At 46.9% G+C, this 11,422-nt stretch overlaps 1 protein-coding gene across 1 annotated transcript; it reads right to left on the bottom strand.

Moving 5' to 3' along the window:
* Positions 1–587: 587 nt before the first annotated feature.
* On the bottom strand, positions 588–6,880 carry LOC123743196 (uncharacterized). Its single transcript, XM_082968574.1, has 6 exons — positions 6,820–6,880; positions 6,582–6,647; positions 6,332–6,415; positions 6,090–6,204; positions 4,126–5,481; positions 588–597 (listed from the first exon to the last, which is right to left on the bottom strand). The coding sequence occupies exons 1-6, from the start codon at positions 6,878–6,880 to the stop codon at positions 588–590; spliced, it is 1,692 nt and encodes a 563-aa protein (XP_082824700.1).
* Positions 6,881–11,422: the final 4,542 nt, after the last annotated feature.

Genomic DNA, 11,422 nt, shown 5'->3' with positions numbered 1-11,422 from the left:
GTGCTATTTAGAAGCATATGTTTTATTTAACCAGGTAAGTTGACTGAGAACACATTCTCATTTACAGCAATGACCTGGGGAATAGTTACAGGGGATGGGGCGGGTGAATGAGCCAATAGTAAGCTTGGGATGATTAGGTGACCGTGATGGTATGAGGGCCAGATTGGGAATTTAGCCAGGACACCAGGGTTAACACCCCTACTCTAACAATAAGTGCCATGGGATCTTTAGTGACCACAGAGAGTCAGGACACCTGTTTAACGTCCCACCCGAAAGACAGCACATGTCCCCAATCACTGCCCTGGGATATTATTTTAGACCAGAGGAAAGAGTGACTCCTACTGGCCCTCCAACACCACTTCCAGCAGCAACTGGTCTCCAATCTAGGGACTGACCAGGACCAACCCTGCTTAGCTTCAGAAGCAAGCCAGCTGTGGGATGCAGGGTGTTAAGCAGCGAATAAAATCCAACATGATTATAACACTCTACATGGAGAAATATACACTAATGGGTTCTTGTATTTGTTGCTATTTAATCAACTCAAAGTCACCACACTATTTCATTGATGTAGCCTAGTTTTAACCGGTCTATGAGGCACTGTTGGCCGACGGGTCAAATATGAGGTTATTACAGTAGCCTACCTTTCACTGAAAGATGCATTTCGGTCCTTTCCTCTCCCCTTACACCTGGCTATCAAGGGAATTTGGGAAGGTTGTGGCTGTTTATACTTCGGTTATTGTGATGATTTTGTCAGAGGAAACAAATCTGAATCTCTGATAATCTAACAGTTACGCTGTAGCGGAGATTCAGCACAATGGATAGCGCCGCAGTTGATCAATTGCACGTGAATCTAAACCCGCAGTTTATCATGTGCCATTCTTCGGCTATATTTACATCAAATCTTCTCAGGCCTACCTATTGCATCTGTTCTCCAGCAATAAAGTACATTATCAAGTTAATATTCATTTAGTCACAGCATAAATTAAACGTGAGCCTACACAATCAAATTAACTTGTCAAGACCCTGCCATTCTTCTCCGTTATTACTTTTATTCAAGACAAAATACCCCCAGTTCTCGCATTATTTTACAGACTTGGTCAGAAAGGGTAACTCATTCTCAAGACCCAGACAAACAAATGTAGAATAACATTCAATACACAAACGTAGGCTACATAACAGGGGCGGAAATCCCAGGGGGGACGGGGGGTACACGACCCCCCCATCCTGGGAAAAATATGATTTGTCCCCCCCAATATATCACTGTAAACATAACTCTGTAATTTAAATAATATGAATAATACGCAATGAAAGCAATTGTGCTGATTATAGACACTTAATAGAGCTTTTTTAAGTTTCAAAAGATTGCGACCCCCCACCCTTTGCCTCACAATGGTTTGATCCACTGCCAGTTCCTTAGTTGGCAAGGTAACAGAGGGTTCGTATCTACTGTCTGAAAGGCACTCAATGCACGTGACTGACATGAGGTTAATCCAGTCAATCGCGCCATAGCAATGATTTGTTTTATGTTGGCAGGGTTCACACACACACACACACACTAGCTGAATTTGCAGAGCTAGCGCGCAAATATTAACTATTAAGCTAGCTAGTACCTATTCCATTTATGTGGCGTCGTCAAAGATGGAATCTTTGCTATCGTCAATTTATTCCAAGATCAGCAATGTAAGTTAGTGCTTCAAAGTCCCTGTGATAAGGTTAGCGATAAACTGAAGTCCAAACTCAACAGAACTACACTCTCTTCTACCATTGTCTTAAATATATGTAATGGTCTCGTTGCAAAAGCTAAATTGTCGCAAGGGAACTTTTATTTATTTTATTTCACCTTTATTTAACCCGGGTAGCAAAGATTATAGCAAACACCACTGAAACGGAATTTGTGCTCGCTAGCTTTGCAAATTCAGCTATTGTTGGAAGCCAGCCAATATGAAACAAACGGTTAAAATTACAAAAGGTTGCAGGATATGTTGTGTAAATGGTGAACTCATACAGCTGTCAACTCTTGTCACTGCAATCCGTTTCACATTTGCTAGCTACCTTTTAGATCGAAGCCCATATAGAATGATAGAAGATATGATAGAAGCCCATCTCCTACTGTAAATAACCTACACACTGTGTGTGTGTGTGTGTGTGTGGCCAGCCAGGTAGAAAAATGGCAGAAAAAAGACGGACATCAGAGTATTTTTCAGTACACCAAAACGCAAAGTAAGAACCCTAGTAGCCTAATATCTCAAAGACTAGTTGATAAAATGTTCATAAGAAAGAAGTGAAATGCTAATGAAAATGTTTCACAATGATGTCATTAGGCAGAGCAGGCAACAGATGGCACACAGACGGCAGAGCTGGGGACAGACTGGCAGAGACAGGGAGTCTCAGGTAAGTTTGTTGAGTCTTTGTTTGGCAACATTATGAAAGGTTCTCCATTTTTTTAAATTGTAAAATAGGAACATAATTGGAAAATGCCATGGATACCCCCACTCTCAACTTACACTGGTGACTGAACTAAGATCTGTTAAAGGCAATGGTATTGCTGTTGTGATTAGTTGTGTAGTTTTGGGTACCGGTAGTTAGGAGTACGGCAAACACCTTATTTCTTTGGTTCCTCAATATACATTTACCATATTACAACGTAGGCTGTGTGTGTTACAGCACTACTTTTGGTGTCCCCCTCAGGAATTGCTCTTCAGAAAATGTCATGTAATTGTCCCCTCCAAAGTTGATATCAGATTTTCGCCCCTGCTACATAAAATAACCTGGAAGGCCTACCCTGTAGCAAACAAAATATTTGCATAGGCCGTAACGGTTTAACTTGCTTCAAAACAGGCTGAATTCAGGTTGGCATAAGTGAGTAAAGCGGTGCCACAGAAATTGTTTTGAATTAAAGCAGATACCTACCGGTAGCTCAAAAGTTGGAGCCAATTTTGTTGCTGTATTAACTGCATTTAAAGGTTGCGTGTACACGCTCTTTGAATTCATGGCGACTATAAGTACGACGCACACCCCGAGCGTTGATCATGCGGATAGAGAAGGCCTGTATGAACAGACTTCACCTCACGCTTTTCATAGAAATTAACCGGTTAATTTCTCCCATGTAATCGGAGTGGGTGGGAAATCCTGGTAAAACTGTTCCCCCCCATCAAACCCTAGGTTAGAGGCGCTACAAGCAACTCTGGGAGAGCTAGGACCTGATAGCAGCCTGCCAGCTAAAGCAGGTTAGCATTGACTTATTTAACCTGAAAGTTTGGATTGTCACTGGGATATGAAGACCAACCGCCAAAACGATGGGCTAATGAGACGAGAGCTGGTTTCACATGTAAGCATTCACTAATAGGAAACCAAGTCAGTCAGGAGAGAAGACACCCAGCAGAGTAATTTAAATGCAAGTTGACAACCGTGATATTAGTTAGCACTGAAACCCCGATTCTAGCAACATCCTCATATGTACCAACCCCAGACACTGTGTTCCACAACCATCAAGTTAAAATGAACTAGAACCCATTCCACATCATGTGATGCTACTAGCATAAATTGACCAACACTGAGCAAATGTAGCTTAAACACAGGGGTCAAAGTATTAATATATTGCTGAGGCCAAAGCATGGTTATAATGCAAAATAAATGTTGCCAAGTAGGAACCGCCAAAACAATACTGAGGACACAAGTATTACAGTTAATGTTTAATTGAGCCAAAACAAGCAAATGCAGTTACACACACAGACAACCTGGACTAGAGTACCCATGAACTCTTGCATGGACCCCGAGCACCATGTCCCACGTCAGATATCCATGTTTGTGGTCAACGGGGGCTCCGATGAAGCGGTGAACAGTTCCTTAGAGGTAGCGTCGTCAGACGGGCCAGTCGCAGCTTCAGAGGTAGCGTCGTCAGACGGGCCAGTCGCAGCTTCAGAGGTAGCGTCGTCAGACGGGCCAGTCGCAGCTTCAGAGGTAGCGTCGTCAGACGGGCCAGTCGCAGCTTCAGAGGTAGCGTCGTCAGACGGGCCAGTCGCAGCTTCAGAGGTAGCGTCGTCAGACGGGGGGCCAGTCGCAGCTTCAGAGGTAGCGTCGTCAGACGGGGGGCCAGTCGCAGCTTCAGAGGTAGCGTCGTCAGACGGGGGGCCAGTCGCAGCTTCAGAGGTAGCGTCGTCAGACGGGGGGCCAGTCGCAGCTTCAGAGGTAGCGTCGTCAGACGGGGGGCCAGTCGCAGCTTCAGAGGTAGCGTCGTCAGACGGGGGGCCAGTCGCAGCTTCAGAGGTAGCGTCGTCAGACGGGGGGCCAGTCGCAGCTTCAGAGGTAGCGTCGTCAGACGGGGGGCCAGTCGCAGCTTCAGAGGTAGCGTCGTCAGACGGGGGGCCAGTCGCAGCTTCAGAGGTAGCGTCGTCAGACGGGGGGCCAGTCGCAGCTTCAGAGGTAGCGTCGTCAGACGGGGGGCCAGTCGCAGCTTCAGAGGTAGCGTCGTCAGACGGGGGGCCAGTCGCAGCTTCAGAGGTAGCGTCGTCAGACGGGGGGCCAGTCGCAGCTTCAGAGGTAGCGTCGTCAGACGGGGGGCCAGTCGCAGCTTCAGAGGTAGCGTCGTCAGACGGGGGGCCAGTCGCAGCTTCAGAGGTAGCGTCGTCAGACGGGGGGCCAGTCGCAGCTTCAGAGGTAGCGTCGTCAGACGGGGGGCCAGTCGCAGCTTCAGAGGTAGCGTCGTCAGACGGGGGGCCAGTCGCAGCTTCAGAGGTAGCGTCGTCAGACGGGGGGCCAGTCGCAGCTTCAGAGGTAGCGTCGTCAGACGGGGGGCCAGTCGCAGCTTCAGAGGTAGCGTCGTCAGACGGGGGGCCAGTCGCAGCTTCAGAGGTAGCGTCGTCAGACGGGGGGCCAGTCGCAGCTTCAGAGGTAGCGTCGTCAGACGGGGGGCCAGTCGCAGCTTCAGAGGTAGCGTCGTCAGACGGGGGGCCAGTCGCAGCTTCAGAGGTAGCGTCGTCAGACGGGGGGCCAGTCGCAGCTTCAGAGGTAGCGTCGTCAGACGGGGGGCCAGTCGCAGCTTCAGAGGTAGCGTCGTCAGACGGGGGGCCAGTCGCAGCTTCAGAGGTAGCGTCGTCAGACGGGGGGCCAGTCGCAGCTTCAGAGGTAGCGTCGTCAGACGGGGGGCCAGTCGCAGCTTCAGAGGTAGCGTCGTCAGACGGGGGGCCAGTCGCAGCTTCAGAGGTAGCGTCGTCAGACGGGGGGCCAGTCGCAGCTTCAGAGGTAGCGTCGTCAGACGGGGGGCCAGTCGCAGCTTCAGAGGTAGCGTCGTCAGACGGGGGGCCAGTCGCAGCTTCAGAGGTAGCGTCGTCAGACGGGGGGCCAGTCGCAGCTTCAGAGGTAGCGTCGTCAGACGGGGGGCCAGTCGCAGCTTCAGAGGTAGCGTCGTCAGACGGGGGGCCAGTCGCAGCTTCAGAGGTAGCGTCGTCAGACGGGGGGCCAGTCGCAGCTTCAGAGGTAGCGTCGTCAGACGGGGGGGCCAGTCGCAGCTCCAGAGGTAGCGTCGTCAGACGGGGGGGCCAGTCGCAGCTCCAGAGGTAGCGTCGTCAGACGGGGGGCCAGTCGCAGCTCCAGAGGTAGCGTCGTCAGACGGGCCAGTCGCAGCTCCAGAGGTAGCGTCGTCAGACGGGCCAGTCGCAGCTCCAGAGGTAGCGTCGTCAGACGGGCCAGTCGCAGCTCCAGAGGTAGCGTCGTCAGACGGGCCAGTCGCAGCTCCAGAGGTAGCGTCGTCAGACGGGCCAGTCGCAGCTCCAGAGGTAGCGTCGTCAGACGGGCCAGTCGCAGCTCCAGAGGTAGCGTCGTCAGACGGGCCAGTCGCAGCTCCAGAGGTAGCGTCGTCAGACGGGCCAGTCGCAGCTCCAGAGGTAGCGTCGTCAGACGGGCCAGTCGCAGCTCCAGAGGTAGCGTCGTCAGACGGGCCAGTCGCAGCTCCAGAGGTAGCGTCGTCAGACGGGCCAGTCGCAGCTCCAGAGGTAGCGTCGTCAGACGGGCCAGTCGCAGCTCCAGAGGTAGCGTCGTCAGACGGGCCAGTCGCAGCTTCAGAGGTAACGTCGTCAGACGGGCCAGTCGCAGCGTCGTCAGAGGACATGCGCCTCAGCTTCTCCTCAGAGGACAGGGCATCATTTGCCTGAGAGCTACCATGGTTTGGAGAAGCTTGGGATTCTACTTCGTTAGTCTCTAAATACTCTATAGAAAAAAACAAAAGGAACAGTTGGGTATTCTACAGCAACACATCTGTTCCACACGGTCTAGGCCGAATTGCCAGTCGAATGTTGAACCCAACAGTTTTCAAAGTATATGTTTCAGGCCGTACCTTCTCTGTCTTGTTTAGCGTCAGACCCTATGGATCGGAGCAAGGCCAGGGCATGCTCAATGGAGACGTCATTTGATGACAGCTCTGAAAAACGTAGGTTAAGGTACACAAGCAAAATTACCAAATCAAAGGCTTTGACAACGTTATTTAGACTGAGTTACTCTATGGTGTTGAATGAGTGTCAAACACAGCAGCACCATAGACAGTGACAAAGAACATAGCTAGAAGGGTTGTGGAAAGAAACACTTACCTCCAAGTCTCCTCTGCAGAGAGACTTGATCTTGCTTCTGGGACTTTCCAACAGGGTAACAAGAAACTGAGGAGAAAGTGTTGACAGAAGTTGAGTTCACACAAAATAGCTACATATATTAATAATAGATGACCAATGCGGAAGAAACAGACAGTCAAATTTGAATCTCCAACTTATAAAGTTAAGCATATTTCCCAAACAAATCCCTTCAATCCAAATAAAACGTTAGTGAACCAACCTTTGACAACCCCCACAGTCATCACAAAGAGCAGCAATTCTCTCACACCTCCCATGATCATGAGAATAGTCTGTGTTATCAACAGGTAATGTCTTCCCATGGCCTGTATGAGGCTTATATAGGCCACTAATGACCGTTTACCTGACAAACATGACTTAACGATCAATTAACAAGCTTGATTGAGGTGTTACATTCAGATAGAAATAGACCATGTAGAACATATGTTGATTCTTTGGTGGGCAGGCAATCTTTTCTACTCCATATATTGCATTTATATCTGTAATGTTTAACCCTAATGGTCTCAGAATCTTCAAAGATATTAGGGGGAAATAAACACTGTACCCAAATCCACTTTTTACAATGCTCCTGGGAAATGGGTAGGCCTCCACCATACAGTTTTACAGCTGTGATATATTTATTTATTTACATAGATCACATACTTAAATATATATATGTTAGCTGTAGGTAGCTTTGGGATAAAATTCCCATATTGTATTGTTACTAACATAAATCATAATATATCATATTTTCCTCATTTGCTCTGTAGGAGGTTCGTCATATGAAGGACATTCAAGTGGATGTGACCCCTAACCTGACATAATGTAAACGTTATACATTAAGCTCTCTCCCTCAGTGACATGAATTAGTATATTTCATATTCTCAGAACCCAACAGTAGGTTTTAAGGTGTGGCTGCATGTTTGTCGTGGACGCATCGTCACTCTTGATGTTCTTTTTCCAGATTGCAAGTGAAACACCTTTAGATGTGGTAAGTGCCAGTTGGTAACTTTTCCTCACACTTGCTTGTTTAAGGTATGGATGCAACACCCCAGTATGTCTGCAGGGGCTGGTCACTGAGATTTACCATGTTACACATGCTACTAGACTAACCTTCCAAGTAAATATGTTACAAGTCTGAACTGGCCGTCCTTGTCTTTCCTCAACTAATTGAAAGCTCAGGGACAGACATCCTGAACGACTTTGATGTCAGAGCTCCCATCAGCCCTCTACACCTCGCTGTGAGTAAAGCCTACCTGCTCCTGTAGTGGTCTCCATATGACAAATGGCACCCTATTCCCTATTTAGTACACTACTTTTGACCAGATCCTTATAGGCCCTGATCAAAAGTAGTTCACTACATAGGGAATAGGGTGCTATCTGGGAAGCAGGCATGGTGTTGATTTTCCACAGGAAGTTGACTGTCCAGACAGACTCACACACCAAATTCCTATCTATTCCTGATTCGTGTAAAATACATGCATATTCTACACAGTGATGATGAGGATGATTTCCTTATTTTGCCATTTGAGTTAATCAACCTCAGAGGAGAAGTAGAGTGTTTGTTTCTCAATCCCACGCTTGGCAGGGACCTCCGATGTTGATGCTGGGCGGGAGCAAAAATGGGCTCCCGATTGAAAGACTCTGGTCTACTTTAGAGGTCTAGCACTGTATTTCTGTTCAGGCGTACCACTGGTCTACTATAGGACATCGAATATATATCTATTCAGGCGTACCACTGGACTTTGCTTGAGACTGTGTTTGTGTTTCTATTCAGGCGTACCACAGCCACCACCATGCTATGGAGGTCCTGGTTCAGTCTCTGCTGGATCTAGACGTGAGGGACAGCCAGGGGCGCACCCTCTGGACCTGTCTGCCTTAAAAAGTAATGAAGAGAGGTTGGGCCAGTGCTTTGGGGCCAGGGGGTTTTCATAACCAAGTAATGAAGAGATGGAGATTGGATCCAGAGGGTTGGAGACAGGAGGTTGGAGCCAGTGGGTTGGGACCCAGTGTGTCGGGACCCAGTGTGTCAAGTTTGCTGACGACACGAAGGCGATGAGAGGTCAGAGACTTGGCATTGTGGTGCCAGGACAACCTCTCCCTCAATGCCAGTAAGACCAAGGAGCTGATCGTGGTCTAAAGGAGCAAGAGGGGAGAGCACGTCCCCAGCCACATCAACAGGGCTGTTCCTTGGCGACCTAACATGGTCCACACACACCCGCACAGTCGTGAAGAGGGCGCGCCAGGAGGCTGAAATATTTGGCATGGGCACTTGCATCCTCAAAAAGTTAAAGGGTCTTGCTCTGACCCTACGCACAATCACTAGACTGTATACAAAGCATATGCACACTCACACACACTACATTCACACTCCCACACACACACACACACACACACACACACACACACACACACACACACACACACACACACACACACACACCACACACACACACAAACCGACACAACCCAAACACACATGCATCCACATTACACACTCTCACAAACACACAACTTTACACTCATCATTTGCAGCTGCTGCTCTGTTCTTTATTTTGCTATTATTATTATTATTATCAATCCTGATGCCTAGTCACTTTACCCAGCCTTCTTGTACATATCTACTTCAAATACCTCGTACCCCTGCACACTGATCTGGAACCTGTACTCCTTGTATATAGCTTTATTCTTGGGTATTTTATTCCTCGTGTTACAATATATACAGTACCAGTCAAAAGTTTGGACACACCTACTCATTCCAGGGTTTCTTTATTTTTTTTACAATTTTCTACATTGTAGAACATCAAAAGTATGAAATAACACATAAGGAATCCTGAAGTAACCAAAAAAGTGTTAAACAAATCAAAATATATTTTATATTTGAGATTCTTCAAAGTAGCCACCCTTTGCCTTGATGACAGCTTTGCACACTCTTGGCATTCACTCAACCAGCTTCATGAGGTACTCACCTGGAATGCATTTTAATTAACAGGTGTGCCTTGTTCAAAGTTAATTTGTGGAATTTATTTCCTTCTTAGTGCGTTTGAGCCAATCACTTGTTTTGTGACAAGGTAGGGGTGGTATACAGAAGATAGCCCTATTTGGTAAAATACCAAGTCCATATCATGGCAAGAACAGCTCAAATAAGCAAAGAGAAACAAAAGTCTATTATTATTTTAAGACATGAAGTTCAGTGAATCCGGAAAATTTCAAGAACTTTGAATGTTTCTTCAAGTGCAGTTGCAAAATCCATCAAGCGCTATGTCTCTCATGAGGACCGCCACAGGAAAGGAAGACCCAGAGTTACCTCTGCTGTAAAGTTCAAGTAACAGACACATCTCAACATCAACTGTTCAGAGGAGACTACGTGAATCAGGCCTTCATGGTCAAATTGCTGCAAAGAAACCACTACTAAAGGACACCAATAAGAAGAAGAGACTTGCTTGGGCCAAGAAACACCAGCAATGGACATTAGACCGGTGGAAATCTGTCCTTTTGGAAAAGCAATCCAGGTGAAGCTGGTTGAGAGAATGCCAAGAGTGTGCAAAGGGTGGCTACATTGAAGAGTCTATATAAATATAAAATAGATTTTGATATGTTTAACACTTTTTTGGTTACTACATGATTCCATATGTGTTATTTCATAGTTTTGAGTTCTTCACTATTATTTTACAATGTAGAAAATAGTCAAAATAAAGAAAAACCTTTGAATAAGTAGGTGTGTCCAAACTTTTGATTGGTACTATATATATATATATATATATATATATATATTCTATAGTTTTGTTCTCTGCATCGTTGGGGTGGGCTCGTAAGCAAGCATTTCACGGTAAAGAGTTGATTTGAGAGGGAAAGACAAAGAGCGAGGGAGTCCAAATGTATTCTGACCTAGTCTTTAGTATGAATCCATTTTTAATGAGACGAGTACAAAACATTAAAGGAACAGTTGTCTCCATGTCTCGTCCGTACCTGGTAGAGTATTCGGATGGGGGTCCCGCAAAGTTCATCCCAATGGCTGGGGGAGGAGGGTAGGCCTCATTGGTCATGTAGAGACATATCTTTTCCAGAGAACCTACCAATTTTCCTTCCTGAGGAAATTGCAAGAAATTACCAGGCTTCCCGTTCAAACCGAAAGTGCTATTTAGAAGCATATGTTTTATTTAACCAGGTAAGTTGACTGAGAACACATTCTCATTTACAGCAATGACCTGGGGAATAGTTACAGGGGATGGGGGGGTGAATGAGCCAATAGTAAGCTTGGGATGATTAGGTGACCGTGATGGTATGAGGGCCAGATTGGGAATTTAGCCAGGACACCAGGGTTAACACCCCTACTCTAACAATAAGTGCCATGGGATCTTTAGTGACCACAGAGAGTCAGGACACCTGTTTAACGTCCCACCCGAAAGACAGCACATGTCCCCAATCACTGCCCTGGGATATTATTTTAGACCAGAGGAAAGAGTGACTCCTACTGGCCCTCCAACACCACTTCCAGCAGCAACTGGTCTCCAATCTAGGGACTGACCAGGACCAACCCTGCTTAGCTTCAGAAGCAAGCCAGCTGTGGGATGCAGGGTGTTAAGCAGCGAATAAAATCCAACATGATTATACCACTCTACATGGAGAAATATACACTAATGGGTTCTTGTATTTGTTACTATTTAATCAACTCAAAGTCACCACACTATTTCATTGATGTAGCCTAGTTTTAACCGGTCTATGAGGCACTGTTGGCGACGGGTCAAATATGAGGTTATTACAGTAGCCTACCTTTCACTGAAAGATGCATTTCGGTCCTTTCCTCTCCCCTTACACCTGGCTAT

This window comes from Salmo salar, chromosome 02 (genome assembly GCF_965601325.2).
Source record: "Salmo salar chromosome 02, fSalSal1, whole genome shotgun sequence".
Classification (NCBI taxonomy): domain Eukaryota; kingdom Metazoa; phylum Chordata; class Actinopteri; order Salmoniformes; family Salmonidae; genus Salmo; species Salmo salar.
This window is presented reverse-complemented; position numbering and strand designations above follow the sequence as displayed.

Bases quoted from the DNA above. Each gene is read 5' to 3' on its own strand.
- LOC123743196 (XM_082968574.1), bottom strand. From the start codon at position 6,880: ATGATCATGGGAGGTGTGAGAGAATTGCTGCTCTTTGTGATGACTGTG. The intron at 6,416-6,581 runs GTAAGTGTTTCT...TACGTTTTTCAG, and splicing joins TCTGCAGAGGAGACTTGGAG to AGCTGTCATCAAATGACGTC. The intron at 5,482-6,089 runs TGCGACTGGCCC...CCCGTCTGACGA, and splicing joins CGCATGTCCTCTGACGACGC to CGCTACCTCTGAAGCTGCGA.